General features: G+C 43.2%; 1 protein-coding gene across 12 annotated transcripts in view; it reads left to right on the top strand.

Moving 5' to 3' along the window:
- Window positions 1-21181, top strand: part of LOC132827667 (myosin-16) — a 289190-nt gene that overhangs the window by 60536 nt on the left and 207473 nt on the right. For 8 of the 12 annotated variants that reach the window (XM_060844285.1, XM_060844290.1, XM_060844292.1 and 5 more), the window contains one exon: window positions 12741-12803. The exons of 3 other annotated variants lie outside the window; for them this stretch is intronic. In XM_060844285.1, coding sequence (XP_060700268.1) covers window positions 12741-12803 — 63 coding nt within the window. The remainder of the gene's footprint in view (window positions 1-12740; window positions 12804-21181) is intronic. One more of the 12 variants, XM_060844286.1, reaches the window with a different exon arrangement.

Genomic DNA, 21181 nt, shown 5'->3' with positions numbered 1-21181 from the left:
GCCTGTTACCGAGACCCCGGAGCCTTGTACAGAGACCCCGGAGCCTGTTACAGAGACCCCGGAGCCTGTTACAGAGACCCTGGAGCCTGGTACAGAGACCCCAATGCCTGTTACAGAGACCCCGGAGCCTGGTACAGAGACCCCAGAGCCTGTTACAGAGACCCCAGAGTCTGTTACAGAGACCCCGGAGCCTGTTACAGAGACCCCGGAGCCTGGTACAGAGACCCCAGAGCCTGGTACAGAGACCCCAGAGACTTGTACAGAGACCCCGGAGCCTGTTACAGAGACCCCGGAGCCTGTTACAGAGACCCCAGAGCCTGTTACAGAGACCCCGGAGCCTGGTACAGAGACCCCGGAGCCTGTTACAGAGACCCCGGAGCCTGGTACATAGACCCCGGAGCCTGTTACAGAGACCCCGGAGCCTGTTACAGAGACCCCGGAGCCTGTTACAGAGACCCCAGAGCCTGGTACAGAGACCCCGGAGCCTGTTACAGAGACCCCGGAGCCTGTTACAGAGACCCCGGAGCCTGGTACAGAGACCCCGGAGCCTGTTACAGAGACCCCAGAGCCTGTTACAGAGACCGTGGAGCCTGTTACAGAGACCCCAGAGCCTGGTACAGAGACCCCAGAGCCTTGTACAGAGACCCCGGAGCCTGGTACAGAGACCCTGGAGCCTGTTACAGAGACCCCGGAGCCTGTTACAGAGACCCCGGAGCCTTGTACAGAGACCCCGGAGCCTGGTACAGAGACCCTGGAGCCTGGTACAGAGACCCCGGAGCCTTGTACAGAGACCTCGGAGCCTGGTACAGAGACCCCGGAGCCTGTTACAGAGACCCTGGAGCCTGTTACAGAGACCCCGGAGCCTTGTACAGAGACCCCGGAGCCTGTTACAGAGACCCCGGAGCCTGTTACAGAGACCCCGGAGCCTTGTGGAGAGACCCCAGAGCCTGGTGCAGAGACCCCGGAGCCTGGTACAGAGACCCCGGAGCCTTGTGGAGAGACCCCAGAGCCTGTTACAGAGACCCCGGAGCCTGGTACAGAGACCGTGGAGCCTGTTACAGAGACCGTGGAGCCTGTTACAGAGACCCGGAGCCTTGTACAGAGACCCCAGAGCCTGTTACAGAGACCCCGGAGCCTGTTACAGAGACCCCGGAGCCTGTTACAGAGACCCCGGAGCCTGGTACAGAGACCATGGAGCCTGTTACAGAGACCCCAGAGCCTGGTACAGAGACCCCGGAGCCTGTTACAGAGACCCCGGAGCCTGTTACAGAGACCCCGGAGCCTGGTACAGAGACCCCGGAGCCTGTTACAGAGACCCCAGAGCCTGTTACAGAGACCGTGGAGCCTGTTACAGAGACCCCAGAGCCTGGTACAGAGACCCCAGAGCCTTGTACAGAGACCCCGGAGCCTGGTACAGAGACCCTGGAGCCTGTTACAGAGACGCCGGAGCCTGTTACAGAGACCCCGGAGCCTTGTACAGAGACCCCGGAGCCTGGTACAGAGACCCTGGAGCCTGGTACAGAGACCCCGGAGCCTTGTACAGAGACCTCGGAGCCTGGTACAGAGACCCCGGAGCCTGTTACAGAGACCCTGGAGCCTGTTACAGAGACCCCGGAGCCTTGTACAGAGACCCCGGAGCCTGTTACAGAGACCCCGGAGCCTGTTACAGAGACCCCGGAGCCTTGTGGAGAGACCCCAGAGCCTGGTGCAGAGACCCCGGAGCCTGGTACAGAGACCCCGGAGCCTTGTGGAGAGACCCCAGAGCCTGTTACAGAGACCCCGGAGCCTGGTACAGAGACCGTGGAGCCTGTTACAGAGACCGTGGAGCCTGTTACAGAGACCCGGAGCCTTGTACAGAGACCCCAGAGCCTGTTACAGAGACCCCGGAGCCTGTTACAGAGACCCCGGAGCCTGTTACAGAGACCCCGGAGCCTGGTACAGAGACCATGGAGCCTGTTACAGAGACCCCGGAGCCTGTTACAGAGACCCCGGAGCCTGGTACAGAGACCCCGGAGCCTGTTACAGAGACCCCGGAGCCTGGTACAGAGACCTCAGAGCCTGTTACAGAGACCCCGGAGCCTGGTACAGAGACCCCGGAGCCTGGTACAGAGACCTCAGAGCCTGTTACAGAGACCCCGGAGCCTGTTACAGAGACCTCAGAGCCTGTTACAGAGACCATGGAGCCTGTTACAGAGACCCCGGAGCCTGGTACAGAGACCCCGGAGCCTGTTACAGAGACCCCGGAGCCTGTTACAGAGACCTCGGAGCCTGGTGCAGAGACCCCGGAGCGTATTACAGAGAACTCGGGATCTGTTACAGAAATCCTGGATCACGTTACAGAGTCAACGGAGTATATTATAGAGACCCCAGAGCATATTGCAGGGACCCTGGAGCCTATTACAGAGACCCCAGAGCCTGTTACAGAGACCCCGGAGCCTGTTACAGAGACCATGGAGCCTGTTACAGAGACCCCGGAGCCTGTTACAGAGACCTCAGAGCCTGTTACAGAGACCCCGGAGCCTGTTACAGAGACCCCAGAGCCTGGTGCAGAGACCCCGGAGCGTATTACAGAGAACTCGGGATCTGTTACAGAAATCCTGGATCACGTTACAGAGTCAACGGAGTACATTATAGAGACCCCAGAGCATATTGCAGGGACCCTGGAGCCTATTACAGAGACCCCAGAGACTGTTACAGAGACCCTGAGCCTGTTAGGAAGACCCCAGAGACCATTACAGAGACCCTGGTTGACGGTAAGGAGCGTAGGAGGAGTAGCGGAAGGTAACATGAAGAGAGAAAGATGAACTCTGTTGCAGTAAAATCTTGTATCATATTCAGTGATTTTAGGTGGCGCCGGAGCATGGTGACTCTTTGAATTTTGCACAAAACCCTTTGTTAAAGCAAATCTTTTCACTGTATTTTTATACAAATGTGACAATAAATCACCGTTGTTTGAGAGAAAAAGTCTTTATGTTTGGAATTTTCTGGGGCCTCTGATTCAAGGCAGGAGGTTGATTAGCTTAGCCATATAAATTAAACTTTGTCTTGGCCATTTTACAGCCTTGGTATCTGCGTGCTGGGGTGACCTCAGGTCAGCAAAGTTAGCACAAGTGATTTGCTAAAGGTTTCAGGAAAAGCTATTAAATCCTAATAATGCCTTGCCTCCTTTGTAGTTTAAAGCTCAGCTCCACAGGGAAGCAGCTATATGCTGTTGATTTTAGCAGCAAAAGCTGCATGCAGACTCAAAACAATGGCAAGAGAAATGCAGAAGGTTGAAATATAATTCAGACTATTTTATGTTCATAATGAGTACAGTATTTTCAGGTGACATATAGGGCATTGGCTGCATTTTGTTTTGCAAATGATATTTTTTGCAGAATTTACTTTTGTCTAAGCTTTTGATACACAAAGAGCAAAGTAATTATGCAGTACTTTTCACAGGGTAGTGCAGTGGCTCAGTGGCTAGCACTACACAGCACCAGGGTCCCAGGTTCAATTCCAGCCTCGGGTGACTGTCTGTGTGGGGTTTGCACATTCTCCCCATGACTGCGTGGGTTTCTTCAGGGAACTCTGGTATCCTCCCACATTCCAAAGATGTGCAGGTTAGGTGAATTATCCATGCTAAATTGTCCATAGTTGTAAGGTGCATTAGTCAGGGGGCGGGTGGGTTACTCTTCAGAGGGTCCTTGTGATTTGTTGGGCCGAAGGGCCTGTTTCCACACTGTCGGGAACCTAATCTAATCACAACCTAGGACCTCCGTAAGTGCTTTCCAGTCATTGAAGTTCATTTGAAATGCGGCCCCAGTTATAATGTAGAGAAAGTTTGTAATGCAATATTGCATTAACTTGGAGATGAAATCTTAAAAATTTGATTCCTGTGCTGTACTCTATGCTGTATTTCATTTTTTTACACTTTTCGTGGTCATTTTTGCTTCCCCACCCTCATTTCTCAGGTTTAATCTGCAATAGTACAGATGAGATGAATTTGGCTTGTTGTCTCCATGGCGACAATCTACACTGTCCTTGGAAGAATTAATCACTGCCAAAATATTATCCCCAAGCTGTCCTTCCTCCCTTTCCCTCTCCCCTTTTGGATAAGCTAACCCTTTGAAAATCCTTCCATGAAATGCAACAACATCCTGATAGACATTCTGTGTAATCAGGTAATTCCTGATCTATTCTGAACACAGACAGGAGAGTCATGTGAGAGACTGCAACAGGAGAACAATGGAGCCAGTATTAAACCAGTCAGATGGAACCACAGCATATGTGATGCATTCACTCAAGGGTTAAGCGAGTTCTGGTTTTATTTTCAACATTAGTATAACGAATGACTGGACTGTTTTTAATCTGAAGTTTATTATGGTGGGGAGCGTATATGAATATAAATTTGACCACTCAAGCCTGATTAGCCATTCATTAACATTAAGTCTGACTTTTTTTTTATTATTCACTATTGAGAGTGAGCATCACTGACTAAACCAGCATTTATTGTCAATTCGTAACCACTCAGCGTGGGTCTGGAGTCAACTTAGGTGAGGGTAGATTTCATTCTCCAAAGGACATTAGTTTTCCTCTTTGAAAATAAGTCTGACTTTTAATTCCAATTTATTTTTCTCAATTCAAGTTTCACCATCTACTACAGTGAGATGTAATCCACCACCACTACCTCACCTCCTCCTTGTGGTCAATGCTTCGGTTTGCTCTCTATCCCAAACAGCCTTTGACATCCTTGTCAGGTATCTATCTATTTCATTACACTCCTGAGTTGTGCCTCATAGGTGATGGACATGCTCTGGAGAGTCAGGAGGTGAGTTACCATATTCCTAGCCTTGGTAGCCACTGTGTTTAAATGGCAAGTCCAGTTGAATTTCTGGTCAATAGTCACCCCCAGGATGTTAATAGTGGGGGATTCATGATGGATGGATTCATAACATCATTGTATGATAAGGGGCTGTGGTTAGATTTTCTTGTATTGGAGATGGTCATTGCCTGGCATTTGTGTGGTGTGAATGTTACTTGCCACTTGTCAGGCCAAGCTGGATATTATCCAGGTCTTGCTACATTTGAATATGGATTACCTTTGTATCTGAGGTATTGTGAATGATGCTGAACATTATGCAATTATCAGCTAACATCCCCATTTTTGACCAAATGAGAAAGGAAGATAATTGTTGAAGCAGTTGAACATGGTCAGGCCTAGGATACTATCCTAAGGAACTCCTGCAGAGATATTCTGGAGCTGAAATGACTGACCTCAAATAACCACAACCATCTTCCTACAGTTTACCCCCGATATCCATTGATTCCAGGTTTGTTAGGGCTCCTTGATGCCACAATCAGCTAAATGCAGCCTTGATATCAAGGGCTGTAACTCTCACCTCACCTCTGAAATTCAGCTCTTTTGTCCATGTTTGAACCAAGGCTGTAATGCAGTCAGGAGGTGAGTGACCCTGGCAAAACCCAAACTGGGTGTCACTGAGCAGGTTTTTGTTGAGTAGGTGCTGCTTGATAGCACTGTTGGTGCCACCCTCCATCACTTTACTGATCGTCGAGAGTAGACTGTTGGAGCAGTATTTGACTGGAATGGATGTGTTCTACCTTATATTTACAGGACGTACCTAAGCAATTTTCCACATTGTCAGGTAGATATCAGTGTTGTAACTGTACTGGAACAGCTTGACTAGGGGAGTGGCAAGTTCTGGAGTACAAGTCTTCAGTACTATTGCCAGAATGTTGTTAGAGACCATAGCCTTTGTTGTATCCAGTGCCTCCAACCATTTCTTGATATTCACGTGGAGTGAATCGAATTGGCTGAAGACCAGAATCTGTGATAGTGGGGACTGCTAGAGGAGGCCACTTCGGGCTGAAGATTCCCATGCATGCCCATTCATATCTTTTGCACTGAAGTGCTGGGCCCTTCCATCATTGAGGATGGGGATATTTGTGGAGTCTCCTCTTCCAGTGAGTCATTTAATTTACTATCACCATTTACAGCTGGATGTAGCAGAACTGCAGAGCTTAGATCTGAACTGTTGGTTGTGAGAACACTTACCTTTGTCGATCCTTTGCTGCTTATGCTGTTTGGTAGCTTCACCAGCTTGATACCTCATCCTTAGATATGCCTGGTGTTGCTCCTGGCAGGCCCTCCTGCACTTGCCATTAAACCTGGGTTGACTGCTGGCTTGATGGTACTGGTTGAGTGGGATGTATGCTGGGCCATGAGGTTACAAATTGTGCTGGAGTACAATCCTGCTGCTGTTGATAGCCCATATTGTCTCATGTATTCTAAGTCTTGAGTTGCCAGATCTGTTCAAAGTCTGCAGCTGTGTAAAACTTTAGTAAGGCCACACTTGGAATCATGTGTACAGTTCTGCTCACCACATTCTCAGAAGGACACGGAGGCTTTAGAGAAGGCAGAGGAATGGTTTCCCAAGACGTTGTCTCCTTTGGAAATTATTAGATATGAGGAGAGGTTGAAAAACACTCAGTGTGTTTTCACTTGAACATTCGATGGCTGAGGAGGCGACCTGTCAGGGGTTTATAAAATCATAAGAGACAAGAATAGAAGGGATAGTTGGAGTCTTTCTCCAGTGCAAAAATGTCAATTACAAGGAGAAATAGGTTTGAGGTTAAAGGCAGATGGATTAAGGGAGATGTGAGAGGCAAATGTTTTACACAGAGGGTGATAAGTGTCTGGAATGTGCTGCCAGAGGGGTGGTAGAGACAGATACATTTAAGAGCCATCTGGACAGAGATATGAACAGGCAGGAATAGAGGGATACAGATTGTATAGAGGAAAAGGTTTTTAGTTTAGAAAGGCAGCAAGTGTCGGTGCAGGCTTGGAAGGGAATGGTCTGTTTCTCCATAGAAAAGAATCCCTACAGTGTGCAAAGAGGCCACCTGCTCAACAATCAACAACGACCCTCCAAAAAGCATCCCAACCAGACCCATTCCCCTACCCTGCCCATGGCTAATCCACCTAACCTACACATCGCTGGACACTATGGGCAATGTACATGGCCAATCCACCTCACCTGTACACCTTTGGACTGTGGGAGGAAACCGGAATGCCCAGAGGAAATCCACACAGACACATTCGTGCAAACTCAACACAGACAGTTGCCCCAGGATGGAATCAAATTCAGTTCCCTGATACTGCGAAGCAGCAGTACTGACCACTGAGCTATCCTGTCTCTCTGTTCTGTTTTTTGTTCTTTATTCATTCAGCATGGTGACAGTGCCATGCAAATGGTGGAGGTTATTCTCAATGTGAAGGCGGGAGCCTTTTTCCACAAGGACTATGCGGTGGTCACTCTTACCGATACTGTCATGGACAGATGCATCTGCAGCCAGCAGATTGGCAAGACTGAAGTCAAGTATGTTTCTTCCTCTTGTTGGTTCCCTCATTTCATGCCGCAGCTCCACATTAGAAGCTCTGTCTTTTGGGAACTGACCAGTTCAACCTGTAGTACTGCTACTGAGCTCCCCTTGGTGGTAGACTTTGAAATCCCCAATCCAGTGTACATTCTGCACCCTTGTTATCCTCAGTGCTTCCTCCAAGTAGTGCTCAATATCAGCCAATGGAGCTGCTGAAAACCAACAGGAAGTTTCCTTGTCCTTGTTTAATCTGAAGTCTTAAGACTTCATGGGATCTGAAATAATTGTTGAAGATCTCCTGGGGTAACTCCCTCCCAATTGTATACCGCTGTGCTACCACCTCTGTTAGGTCTGTCTTGCCTATGGGACAGGACATATCCAGGGATGGTGATGGTGGTCATTGTCTGTAAGGTATGATTCCGTGAGTATGACTATGTCAGGCTATTGCTTGCCGAATCTGTGAGACAACTCTCCCAATTTTAGTGTAGCACCCAAATGTTAGTAAGGAATTGGCAGGGTTGTTTCTGCAATGTCATTTCCACTGCCTAGATCGATGCCATGTGTCTGTCTGGTTTCATTTCTTTGTTGACACTTTGTAGGAATTGATATAAATGAGTGGATTGCTAGGCCATTTCAGAGATGTGTTCGCAGATAAAGGGACAGCTGAAAAATGGGAAGCCTTCAGAAATGAGATAATGAGAGTCCAGAGAAAGTATATTCCTGTTAGGGTGAAAGGAAAGGCTGATGGGTATAGTGAATGCTCAATAACTAAAGAAATTGAGGGTTTGGTTTCGAAAAAAAAGGAAGCATATGTCAGGTATAGACAAGATAGATTGAGTTAACCCTGAGAAAAATATAAAGGCAGTAGGAGTATACTTAAGAGGGAAATCAGGAGGGCATGGATGAGTTGGATCAAAGGGTCTGTTTCCATGCTGTACATCTCTATGACTCGATAACTGAGAGTCAAGAACATTGCTGTGGCTCTGGAGTTCATGTCGGCTAGACCAGGTAAGGATGAGAAATTTCCTTCCCTGCAGACATGAATGAGCCAGATGGGTTTTTCTGAAAATTTCCACCTATCTGCCATGGCAGGATGTGAACCATTTCCTCAGAAAGTTAGCAACTGTCTGGATTAATAGTCTAGCGATAAAACTTCCCTATAAAGTTCTCTAAGCTGCTTCTAATGTACTTAAAGCTTTACATCAATAAGAGACCAAAACTGGATACAATACTCTAGATGTGACCTCACCAAAGTTCTATACAACTATGGCATAACATCCCTAGTTTTGTAATCTATTTTCCTTATAATAAAGGACAACATTCCATTGCCTTCCTCATCACTTACCATAACTGCATACTAGCTTTCTGTGATTAATATACCAGAACACCCTGATCCTTCTGTACCTTTGCAATCTCTCTTCATTGAATTTTACTCTGCTTCCTTATTATTCCTGCCAATGTTGTCAATTTCATATTTTCCCACAGTATACTCCGTTTGCCAATTTTCTGACACCTTATTTTACCTATATAAGTATATCCAAATCGTCAAAGAGTCTTAGTTATATTGTCATACAGCACAAAAACAGACCCTTCGGTCCAACCTGTCCATGCTGACCAAGTTTCCCAAACTAAACTAATCCTACTTGCCTGTGATTAGCCCAATAAATAGCTGAGGAAGTGAGCAGTAGGTATAGGCTCCCTCTGACCTGGAGACAGTGCATTAAGAGAATCCAGAAACACATTAGTCATTTGGTCGTACAGAACCTGGGGTTTGCTGAAAAAAGACACAAAGTGGGCCATATCATTTGGAGATTCCTTGGGCTGAATTTTACTGGTGTCTGGTTAAGTCTAACCTGTGTTGAGTTTTTTGGAGGGTTTTGGTTGCAAGTTCTAGCAAGTTCTTTTGCAGTATCTTACCAAACTCCCAGCAATAATTTACCCATCCTATTCCTATAGCATACCTCACATCCAAATCCAGACCCACCTTACCATGCACAGTTGTCAGAACAGATATCTCGGAATTTACTGGCGTCCTTAGTACGCACACCATCTTTAAAATCCAGTTGATTATCTGGACAAGGGCTCTCCATCTGGAGCTTGACTCCTTACATTTGTCCAGACATAGAGACAACAGGAAGTTCACACTCCATTGTGCCAACAGTTTCCTGGAGCTCCTGCTGTCCAGGGGCTGCAGAAGCAGTCTGCAGGACTGGCAGTGATGCCATGCCATCTGACTATGCCAGTCTGGTCTAATGTTGTCACCAGGGTTAAAGTCTCAGTTATCTGGAGGAATTTCCAGCACTGTAACAAGCAGCACAATGACTTTCTACACTCTGCTAGCATGTGTACAACCACCTTCTCTCTGAGAACTCTCACTCAATCTATCTCTGCTACTTTATCTACTTCCCCTCAAGGTCATTCTCTAGCACTGTCATTAATTCCTGGAACATCTTCCCTTTCTGGCTCTCATCTACTCTAACCCCTGACACCACTAACCTTGCATACCCTCTGAACCCTCTAGTTTTACTTACTCGCTCAGGACACTATCCCATCTCTACCATCACATGTTCTTAATTTGTGAAATCACCTTTGATGTGGCATCTTGTCAAATGTTTGTATATCCACCAGTTTTCCTTTATCCAACTTACTTGTCACTTCCTCAAAGAGCTGTAATAAATTAAGGAAACATGAGTTCCCTTTCCCTTTGACTGCTTTAGGATGGCTTTGAAATCATTATCAGTTCTTGAGGAAAACCCACCCGCTTTACACATGTCCTTTAGAGAAGGAAATTGCCATCCTTATCTGATCTGGTTTACATGTGACTCCAGTCCCTCTTGGCACTTCAGGATGGGCAATAAGTGCTAGCCTATTTGTCCCATTAATGAATTAAAAGTGCCCCATTATCAACCATTTCCTAATAAGTTCCAGAATTTTCCCTATGATAGATTTCTGGCTAACTGCCTTCTTTAATTTTCTGCATATTAAATGTATTGAAGTACTGAAGAACTTTGCAGATATATAAAGCCTTTGCAGATTTTGTTTTTAAGTTTAGACTTATTTTCTAATCTCTCATAGATACCTAGCATTTGGAGTCTCCACATTCAGTGGGGAATTATCTTGATGTAATCATCATCAGTCACAAGAACTGTTCATAAATAGCCTCCAGAGGGAGTACTATGGATTGAATTCCTGGGTCTTTACTTCAGATTCAGTAAACTTTAATGACAACTGGTTAATAACTGATAACTGTTCAGTTTCTGAATGTGAATTGATTGGCTAATTGGCTCTACTCATGTCCAATCAGCAGAGAATGAGTAGTCTTCTCCTTATAGAAAGCAAACAAACCAGGTCATAACACAAAGCTGGTATTACTGAATCCACCATGTTTTCCTCCGCTTCCTGATAGTCAGTCCCATTTATCTTGATTAAACTGACCGAGACCAGTTAAGTAAATTTACACCATTTTCTTACTGCATAAATTGTTGATGTCTCTGACAATAATCGATTGTAGGGAGCATTTTATGTTGTCTATTGCTCCCACAACACTGAAAGAAATTTAAGTTATTCTCACCTCATGTCTGTTAGAGATAGAGATGGACCATCAGACTTTCACCAATTGTATGCACTTTATTTCCTTATCGTTATTTCCCTGCTTGTGTTAAGGGGCACATGTAACGGGAAAGCAAGTTGTCCATTTCCAAAGCAAGGGATTTCCTAGAACAGATTGTCAGCTTTGTCTCCAGAGGCTGCATCTTGAAATGCACCAGTCCACATGGAGCAGGGCTGACCAGCTCATGCCGATTGAAAAGATTTAGAGGATGACAATCAATCAGTTTGACCATGTTATGGTTGTGTCTTCTTTGGCCTAAAAGGCTGGGAGTAGGATTTCAATCCAGAGCTATTGGTTCTGCACCACAAGAACCTGCCAGACGACAACTACATAGAGTGGATAGTCTCTCTCAAATGTCTGGGTGAGTTTTCCATTTTTATCTCCACAAATTGGATTTGAGGTGCAACAGTTATCATCTGGATTTGTCACAATCACCGTAACTACTGTCCTCCTTATATAATAGGTTCACAATACGAGAGTGGGTAATTTAGAAACTTCCTGGGAAATTGCAAAAGATTCACAACTAGCAACAAAGTTCTCATGATCTAATTGATGTTCTAACTGCTGCATATGAGAGTTTCAGACAATAACAGGGTTCCTTAGGCAGATATGTTTGGGGTGCTTTACAACTGATTCTTCTGACATTGAAGGATAAAAAGAAGCAGTTTTTTTTATTGCACCACAGTCTCAGAAATCTGATTTGACACTTCTCCCCCTTACCAGAGAATGTCACTCCACTTTGAAAAGGGAAACAGTCTTGTCTAAAGCTCTGAATACTCCATTGATCTTATGTCCTATCCATTCCTTAATCAACCACCATGTTTATTCAGAGTCATCATGGCTATGGGAAAAGCCCTTCTGGCAGAAGCTTCAGACCTGCAGTCTCTCATTCCTCTTTCTGCAGTGATTCATGCTCTCTGCGCTTTTCCTATTCTACAGTTACAATAGATGGAAGTTTCTCCTGTATGGGGGGCAGGTAAGTTGGTGGGAAGATGTTGCACGTCAACCCAATCCCACTCACTGGAAACAGCTGAAAGATGTGATGATGAAAATGTGCCATGGAGCACAATTGTTCTTTGATGCTGGCTAAAAGGACTTCCAGTAATCAATGCTGCAGAATAGACTCACTTTATGACCCAATTCAAAATGGTCACCAAAATCACCTTTCAGTCCAGTTGTGGTACAGTTCCACTGCTTCTAAAATTAATCTGTACAACTAGAAATAAAGCTGGAATTAGGACAAACTGGAATGGGGCATTTGTTGAATGATCCCAATTCTACCCTTTGTATTTGCCTTCTCGTGCTACATTTTCCGATCCACTTTCTCTCTTCGACATGACTTTATGAATGCAGGGAGGGCGTTGCCTTTTTCCTTGAGCTGACCAAGATTCTGTTCATAAAATGCGTGGGCTCACCTGTGGCAGTTGCTTTTTACAGTGTGTCCATTCAAAAGAATTAGAAAGTATTTAGAAGTACTATCTGTTGACAGATTTAAATGTGAAGCATTTAGTTGATAGGTTTTTAAATCAGCTTCTACAATGCTGGGAAGCTCCAAACATATATGGGGTTTGTACCTGTCTGGGGCAAGGTGTGTTCTACAGTGAGCACCAAGCCTTCAGAGAATTCTACATATTTTCTGCATGCATCAGCCTAATTGTATGTTATTGCTTTTGCTATATATTAATTTATAAACAAAATATTTCTTGTAATGGCAGCACAATTTCTCTTTGATTTGTTGGCTGTCTTTCAGAAGTTGAGGAACAAAGGCAGATGTCAATATTTGCAGAAAGTTTTGAGGCCCACAACCTCACAGGTATAGTAGACTGTTCAGTTTCTAATGACTGCCGTCAAAGTATGAATTGTTATCACAGGAGTTCAAAAGCAGGTGAGAGGGAGCCACACAAAAGAGTCATGTGAAGTGAGACACAGAATTAGTGGAGCCCGGATGTAGCCTATACCTTCTTTAAGGAGCATCCTTCATTTTTGAAGATCATGTGATTTTTCCAATAGACAAGGACAAGAAAACAGACCTCAAGTCTACTTCAGTCAGACAGGATAAGGATTGCACATTGTGTTTTGTTAAAGACATTTTGACCCACATGCTAGCTGCCTCCACTAACTATGTAGAGAATTTGATATTGAAATATGGCTACTTGCTAATGTACTTTTTTTTAAAGAAATCACATGACTTACGAACATTTATAGTTCCTTAAACAATCAATTTGCATTAACAGTTCATATCCTAGGGCTTACAATTGACCAGAACTTGAATTGGACTCACTATATAAATGTTGCAGTTACAACAGCGGGTCAAAGGCAAGGAATCCTGCAGTGTATAACTCACCTCCTGACTCCCCAAAACTATGTCCACAATGCATGATGCACAAGTCTAGAGTCTGATGGAATACTCCCCATTTGGGACCCTGCAATGTCTGGGTGATTGCAGCTCTAGTAATATTCCAGGTCTGATTCCCTCCAGGACAAAATAGCCCACTTGACTCGCATCACAACCACAGACATTCACTCCTTCCACCACAAACACACAGTAGCAAAAGTGTCAGGGATTCAGTAAGGCAAATCTGACAGCACCTTTCAAAGCCATGACCTCCACCACTCTGGAGGACATGGACAGCAGATACATCACCACCACCTGCAAGCTCCCCTCAAATAAACTCAACATCCTGCCATTCCTTCAGTGTCGCTGAGTCAAATCCTTGAACTCCCAACCTAACAGAATAGAGATCTACCTACACCAAATGGACTGCAGTAGTTCAAGAAGGCCGTTCAGCACCACCCTTCTGAAGGGCAATTAGGATGGCCAATAAATGTTGGCCAACTGACGAATAAATATATATTGTAGAAAAGCTTGTTACTTTCCAAAATGGAGAATCCAGATTTTATTTACTACTGTTATCTTGGATTATCATTTCAAGGGATTTGTAAGATTGTTAATGATCAGTATCAATACTCTTAAACTTCAGCAATCCCAGTCTGCATAGGACAGCAGCAAAGCTATCTGGATATTAAACAATGTCACAACTCATCCAAAGTCATTTTATTCACTACAACATTTGGATGCAATTTGTTTTTCTATTAAACTTATGGCTTACAGCCATATTTTTAAACATCTGTCTGTGCATGTATCGAAACTCTTCCACACTTCAATGAGTCACATATGAAAATAAGCCATGAATTTAGTCACATTTGCCTTCTTTTCAAAAAAACCACAACATATTCCCAACAGAGGAATCATTAGAAGAATACAGCACAACAGGACAAGAATTATAAAAGGAAGCCAAATACCATATATACTCATGTAAAGGTCGATTTTAGACAATTTTAAAGGGTCAATTTGTAGGGTCAACTATTATACGAGCACTCGTTTTGAGGGGCTGAATTTCATGTTGCAGTTGGAAATCCGTATTATTAGCAAAAGTTGATTTGATCACTCAACTAATCCCAGGTAAAGCAAAAAACACAATGAATTATGGTAAAAGATAATTACTGGATAAAAGCAAGAGAAACAAGAATGAATTACTGGTCAGACATTTTATTCATACAGACCGGTACGAAAATTTAACATGTCAAAGATTCATTGAAATCCTGCAAAATCACACTGTTCAACATCGTCATGGCCTGGTATAATGGCACACTTAAAATGAAACATTTATTAAATTCTGAATGTGTAACATCTTGAACTTTCCAGCCAAATTCTTCCATTTCCCTCCCATTTACTCTTGCATGTAATGAACCTCAGCAACATTAACAAATTCATTAAAGAATTAAAGATATATGTAGCTAATATATCTCACTTCTATTCAGATATAATGGCACAATTAAAATTATTAACTTTTTAACGATAGTAACATTTGGATGCATACTGAACAAAATGTGATAAGTACCGATAGACTTAGTACCTATCTGAGTGAATTAATTAATTAAAATGTTCTGTAGTAAACCAAGTGGGTTAAGTAGAGTTATGAATGAATGAATAGAGATGCAATATAGTAAACAAAAAGTGATGAGTAGAATTAACGGTATGAATGAATGAATGTGATCTTGTTTAAGTGGGTTAATGGGAAGATGCAGTTTCCTTTGTAAGAGGTTTGTAATGTGATATAGTATGGTTGACTTTTACATGAGATACATGGAAAGTACAAATTTTATGGCCAAACCTAAGGGGTCAACTTTTACATGAGATCAACTTTTAAATTAGCATATATGGTAAATACTAGAAGAAAACATTGTACAACGCTATATATACGCTGTATTGAATTGGATAGCTCATTACTCCAGTAATGGTGGGATGAATAGCCTTACCTTTGTACCATTCCACAATTCTGTGTTCTAAATGATATTAATAGGCCTCTCAGCATTCTAGGCTGTGTCTACTTCTCAGCAGAAAGCATTGAATAGTTGCAGGCTCCTTATAGCAGTAATGTAGTGATGATTAGAAAGGTGTTATTACTGGGCAACCTTGTATACCTTTTAAAGGGTCTTGTGTCTCAGTGGTAGTGACCCTACCTCTGTGCTTGGAGGTTCAGGCTCATGGTACACCTCCCCTGTGTCATAACATGTTTGAAAAAGTTATTGAAATAACTACAACATATCTGCAATATGATGTTTTGCTCCAATTCGTCAGGAGAATTGATTTGTCATACTGTGCTACAAACTGAGAGGACAAAGGCAGGAGAATTCTGCTGAGGTATTAATTACTGACATTGCTATTGAGTGACGAGAGGCTTAATGGCTGACTCTTGTTTCATGTTCCCAAATAGGGTGTGTCAAAGCTGCTATAAACCCTGCCAGGAGTAGGTGATTTGCCCTACAGGATGACTTGCCCGACAGTCCTGAATTTCACTTGGCACTCCTCTGTGATGAAGAGATGTGATCCAGAATTCATTATGTGGGGAACAGCCTGTAATACCTTAGGCATACTGAGCTTAACACAATTAATTGGTACCTCCACTAATTCTTTTTGTATCAGTTTCACTTGTCCAGAGTGCTTTTTTTAAGTGTTTAGAACAGAAGTAAGATGTCAAGCAGGTACTCTTTATCGTGAAATATAAAGATTGTAATCTGTAGTGTCTCTGTGGTTTTTTTAGTTCAAACAAAAGCAAAGAGTGCCAGATGTGATGTCAATTCCAACTCCCAGATGTTGGCCTGCATGTTTTCATGTTCTTGAGTGCAATCTAAGTTCCAGGTTGGTGAAAAATGCTGTCTTTGATGTTTGCAATGGAGTAATTCTGCAACATGTGGGAATATTTCTCTGGAGTGATGAAACTCTTGGTTTGTATTGTGTCCAAACACAAAGGTTTGGCACATGATAGCACTTGGGCACAAGAACACATGTAGATTCTAAAATGGCAACAACAGTGCACCAGTGCCTTCAGCACAAAATGTGTGATATCTTAACAAAGGTGATGTTGATTTGATGTAAGAGCTACCAATGTCAAATTCCACACTGCAGCTCACACCTCTAATAAACCTACATGATTATACATTACGCAACATGAAGGGCACCTCCACGAGAACTAGTTATGATGATAAATTATTTTTCCTGATTGTCCTTGCAATTCTTATATATAAACTAAATGGAAAGATGCTGAAATACTTTGTGTTGACTTCAAAACTTCTGTACAACCAGTATCTCCCAGCCACATGTGCATAATTAGGTATTCCCCTTGCAATGCAGCATGATTGGCAGGATGGATAGAGGTCAAACAGAGCAAGACAAGCTGTTGGAAGAGGGAGAAAGAAGAATGAGTGAGAGAGAGAGAGAGAGACAGAGAGAGAGAGAAAGAGAAGAGAAGGACTCTCTGCAGCATATACTAAAACCCAAACTGTAATTCCCCTTCCTGAACCTGAGACAATTAATGTTTGAAATGCCTGTGCTTCACTGAAAGGTGTCAATGGCTGCAGTTACAACTCCAATTTAGGACCAGGGCATGGACAACATTAGAGGATTTGAAAGAGACTGTGGTGACAAACAAAGTGTTGGCAGGTTCCTGTAGACTGTTGCATAAAGCTGGTCACCGATTCAAAGTCAGAGTACTTCATTTCATATGCCAATGTCAGAAACCAGCAGATGGAGTCAGCAGATGGAGAACTGTACTCTTCCTTGTGCTGTGGCTCCTAGGACACGTGCATATTGTTTTGTCAACTCTTTTTATCAGTTGGAACTAAAAAGGGGTTCCACTCCCTCAAGATCCAGCTGGTGTATGATCATCTGATGCTAATGACTAATGACTGCCATTGGGGAGGCAATGGCCTACTGGTGTTATTGCTGGACTGTTAATCAGAGACTCAGGCAATTCTCTGAGCATCCAGGTTTGAAGCTAACCATGGCAAATGGTAGAATTTGAATTCAATAATATCTGAAATTAAGAATTTAATGATGACTATGAATCCATTATGTATTGTCGGAAAAACACTATCTGGTTCAGTAATGCCCTTTAGGGAAGTAACTGCCATTCTTACCTGATCTGGTCTATATGTGGCTCCAGACCCACAGCAATGTGCTTGTCTCTTAATTGCCCTCTGGGCAATTAGGGATGGGTATTAAATGCTGGCCCAGCCAGTGATAGACTCATCCTGTGAATGAAGAATAAAAATAATAGATCTTCCATCCACACATTGTTTGTTGTAAAGTGAGAACAGGCATGGCAAGTGATCAGTGGACTGGCACACACGCTACCTGTGCCAATGTCAGCTCCACTGCTAAATGGTTGGGCATCTTCCTTGGCATCTGGGCACATGCCTAAAATAGAAGCTAGCAAGTTTAAATGTAAATGTTGGGTTTAATGTCTGTTAAGTGCCTCTATTTGGAGTTTGTTGGGAAAAATCAGAATAAAATGAAAACATACTTACAATTCCAGCCCCAACTCTTCCTTCTCCATCCTTGAACATACCTGCAGATCATTTCCAGCTGGGATAGTAACCAGACATTTGATGTTATCAACCAGGTGAACAGACTGAGGATTAGGAGTACCCTGCATATGATACTGTGGTACTGAGGATAAATTCCACTTGATCTTTGAGCCTGTTGGTTGGAATGAGCACCTTGTGCAAAGTCTGATTACAGGGAGGCATTGGATGCCTGTGACTGAAACTGGTCCCAATAACCAGTCCAGACCAAAACCAACCCCATTTACATGGTTAGATGTTGCTGTTGTATGTAAGAGCCAATGAAATTAATTTTGAGCTGAGCCAATATCTACTGATTGAGCTTCCAATTTTATCTTTAATTGCACTAATGTTCTGCTATAAACTAATTCAAGACAATCTAGCTGTGTGGGGGTACTTTTTCCACGGGGCAATATTCAGATTCCTCGCCTAGCATGCAATCATAATCAGTATCTCCCTGGAGAAGCAGGAAGCAATAAAATAAACAAGTATTTACAAGTCCAGGCTGAGGAAAGGCAGTTCTCTTAAAAGTCTCTGGAGCATGTATTGATCAAGACTTGGATTGAAGCCCAGAAGATCTTGCTGCAGATTACACAATTATGAAATTTAATTTATGACATTTACAATTAAATACTTTAGGTTGGAAAAAAATCTATTAAACCCACTGATATTCTATTTACAGTGCTGAGAATTTATAGCCCTTGTGTTTTAAATGTATATTTATTTTACTCTGTAGCCAATGTGCACACAACAGGGCACTGTCACTTTTATCTTGAGAGCATAATTTGTGGATGGCTTTTGATGTGGTTTGCCAGCCTATTTTTTCAGTCCAGTATTCTGGCTATCCATTTATGGTTTAAACGTGTTAAGTCTTGCCTGCTAATTCTACTGATTCTATTTTACTTTCAGGAGTCGATTGACATTCCTGGTGATTAATGGGTGATCTCTACACTAAGCTTTAACATGTTAAGTTATACTAGTACTTTGGTTCAGGTTCTGAATATGCATTCTCCTTCAATTACCTTAATGACATGATACCGCTAAAGAATGAGTTGATTGACGAAAAGTGTTAGCTATTTGCAGTTACAGATGCCAAAGTAAGTGTTTGTCTACATTGCCCGGGCATGAAGTTTGGTATTGACAGAGGGTACAGACAGGAGTGTAACAGAATGGAAATTAGACTTGTGCTGCCATTGAGTCTGTTCTGAAGAAGCATCACTGGACTCAAAATGTTAACTCTGCTTTCCTTACACAGATGCTGCCAGACCTGCTGAGTTTCTTCAGCAATTTCTGTGTTAGTCAACAGTTTATCTGTTTATCATCACATTGTTATTTGAGAAACCATGCTGTGCACACAATGATTGTATTCTATGGTGCAAACTGTTGTACAAGAAAATGGTTCTAACAGATGTATATTGTGGAAAGTATCTGTGCCTATCAAGTTATTGTACACTGCACATTTTGCTATCATCCATGGAACTGCATTGCTATGTAAGTGAGGTAGCTCTTCTACTTAGACTCATCGATGGCCAATCCTCTATCACAGATAAATTAGACAGGCTGAGTCTCCACATAGAGAAAGAAGGATTGGTGACAACAAATTACCCAAATGTTAATATGATACAGTCACAATTTCAAAGTGCTTCATTAGTTATAAAGTACAAAGATCATGAAATGTGTTATATATTAACAGGCGTTTTCTTTCTTTTTTAATGTGAAATAGGCATACATTAATTTAGAAACTAAGCAATAACATCCTCCAAAGATTAGGTGAATTCACTGCTATAAATATGTCTGTTGGTATCAAGTTGTGTCAGTTCTTTACCATTAATTGTATTCTCAAAAATATGCATTTTTCATTAAACTTATCAATTATCAGACTACAAAGTATTTCAAATGGAAATGTTGGATAGAGTTCAACTTTTCTCCATACAGATGCTGCACTTGAGGTGCCTCTCAATTTCAATATTTATTGTTGTTTATCTTTGTTTTATTTTCTCTGGCTGCATTTTCAAATAGCAGCAGAGGGATAATTTTGCATCTGCTCCGAGCATCAGATACTCTTCAAACTGATCATGACTAATTGCATCAATCCATATAGAAGAATGGGCCAGATATTTCAGAGACAGGCCATCTCACGCAGATTGCCAGCAACATATAACAAGGTAAAAACAGTGACTGCAGATGCTGGAAACCAGATTCTGGATCAGTGGTGCTGGAAGAGCACAGCAGTTCAGGCAGCATCCAACGAGCAGCGAAATCGACGTTTCGGGCAAAAGCCCTTCATCAGGAATAAAGGCAGAGAGCTGGAAACATGGAGAGGCTTCCAGCTCACTGCCTTTACTCCTGATGAAGGGCTTTTGCCCGAAACGTCGATTTCGCTGCTCGTTGGATGCTGCCTGAACTGCTGTGCTCTTCCAGCACCACTGATCCAGAAACAACATATAACAGTTTTGAGCTCTCAGGATGCAATGGTAATTTCTTTACATCTGGGCCAAAAGGTTCAGTTCAAGTCCTACCTACACCAGTTGTGTCAAAATGTAACTGTTCACTTACAAATTCAAGTAACTGTAAGTGTGATGTTTGGGCACTGGGTCATTAGTGTGACAGATGGGTGGAGGGGTAAGATGCCAGGTGGAAAAGATAAGCAGAATGCCAGCTGGTCACGTGCCCTGTGTGTTGGATGCCATGGGAAAGGGGTTACAGTGCCAAGAGATAACGATGCGAGCGTGCAAGATGGATATGGGAGAAGGCAGGAAGTGGTGCATTGTTTGGGTAAGTCCAGGTGTGTGGGTGAAATCAGATCTGATGGAGGTTGCAGAGTATAGGTGTCAGGTTTCAAATATAACAGGAGGGCTAGTCATGCCTGGTAGGAGTATGGGAGTAGGTGTTGGAATTTTCCAGTGGGGAAGTCAGTCCTGTATGGGAATGGTATTGGGATTTGGCTGCAGGGAAGTCAATCCACTTTGGGAATGCTGTTGGAATTTGACAGTATGGAAGTCAGATCCAGTATAGGAATGGGTGGTGGGGTTTGCCAGTATGGAAGTCAGGTCCGGTATGGGATTGGGTGTTCAGGTCTGGTGGCAGGGGGTATTGGTGCCATTGATAGTGTTGTGGAAAGTTAGATTGGTCCTAGAATGGGGAGAGGGGACTAGAGTTGGGGTCTTAGAGGTGTAAGGGGTTTGGGTGATTTGTATTTGGGATAAGTGAGTTAAATCTGCTGGATAATTACTCAGGAGTTAGACTATGTATTTAACAAGGAGGTTGAACAGTTCATCAACTTCA

This window comes from Hemiscyllium ocellatum, chromosome 25 (genome assembly GCF_020745735.1).
Source record: "Hemiscyllium ocellatum isolate sHemOce1 chromosome 25, sHemOce1.pat.X.cur, whole genome shotgun sequence".
Taxonomy (NCBI): Eukaryota; Metazoa; Chordata; class Chondrichthyes; order Orectolobiformes; family Hemiscylliidae; genus Hemiscyllium; species Hemiscyllium ocellatum.
This window is presented reverse-complemented; position numbering and strand designations above follow the sequence as displayed.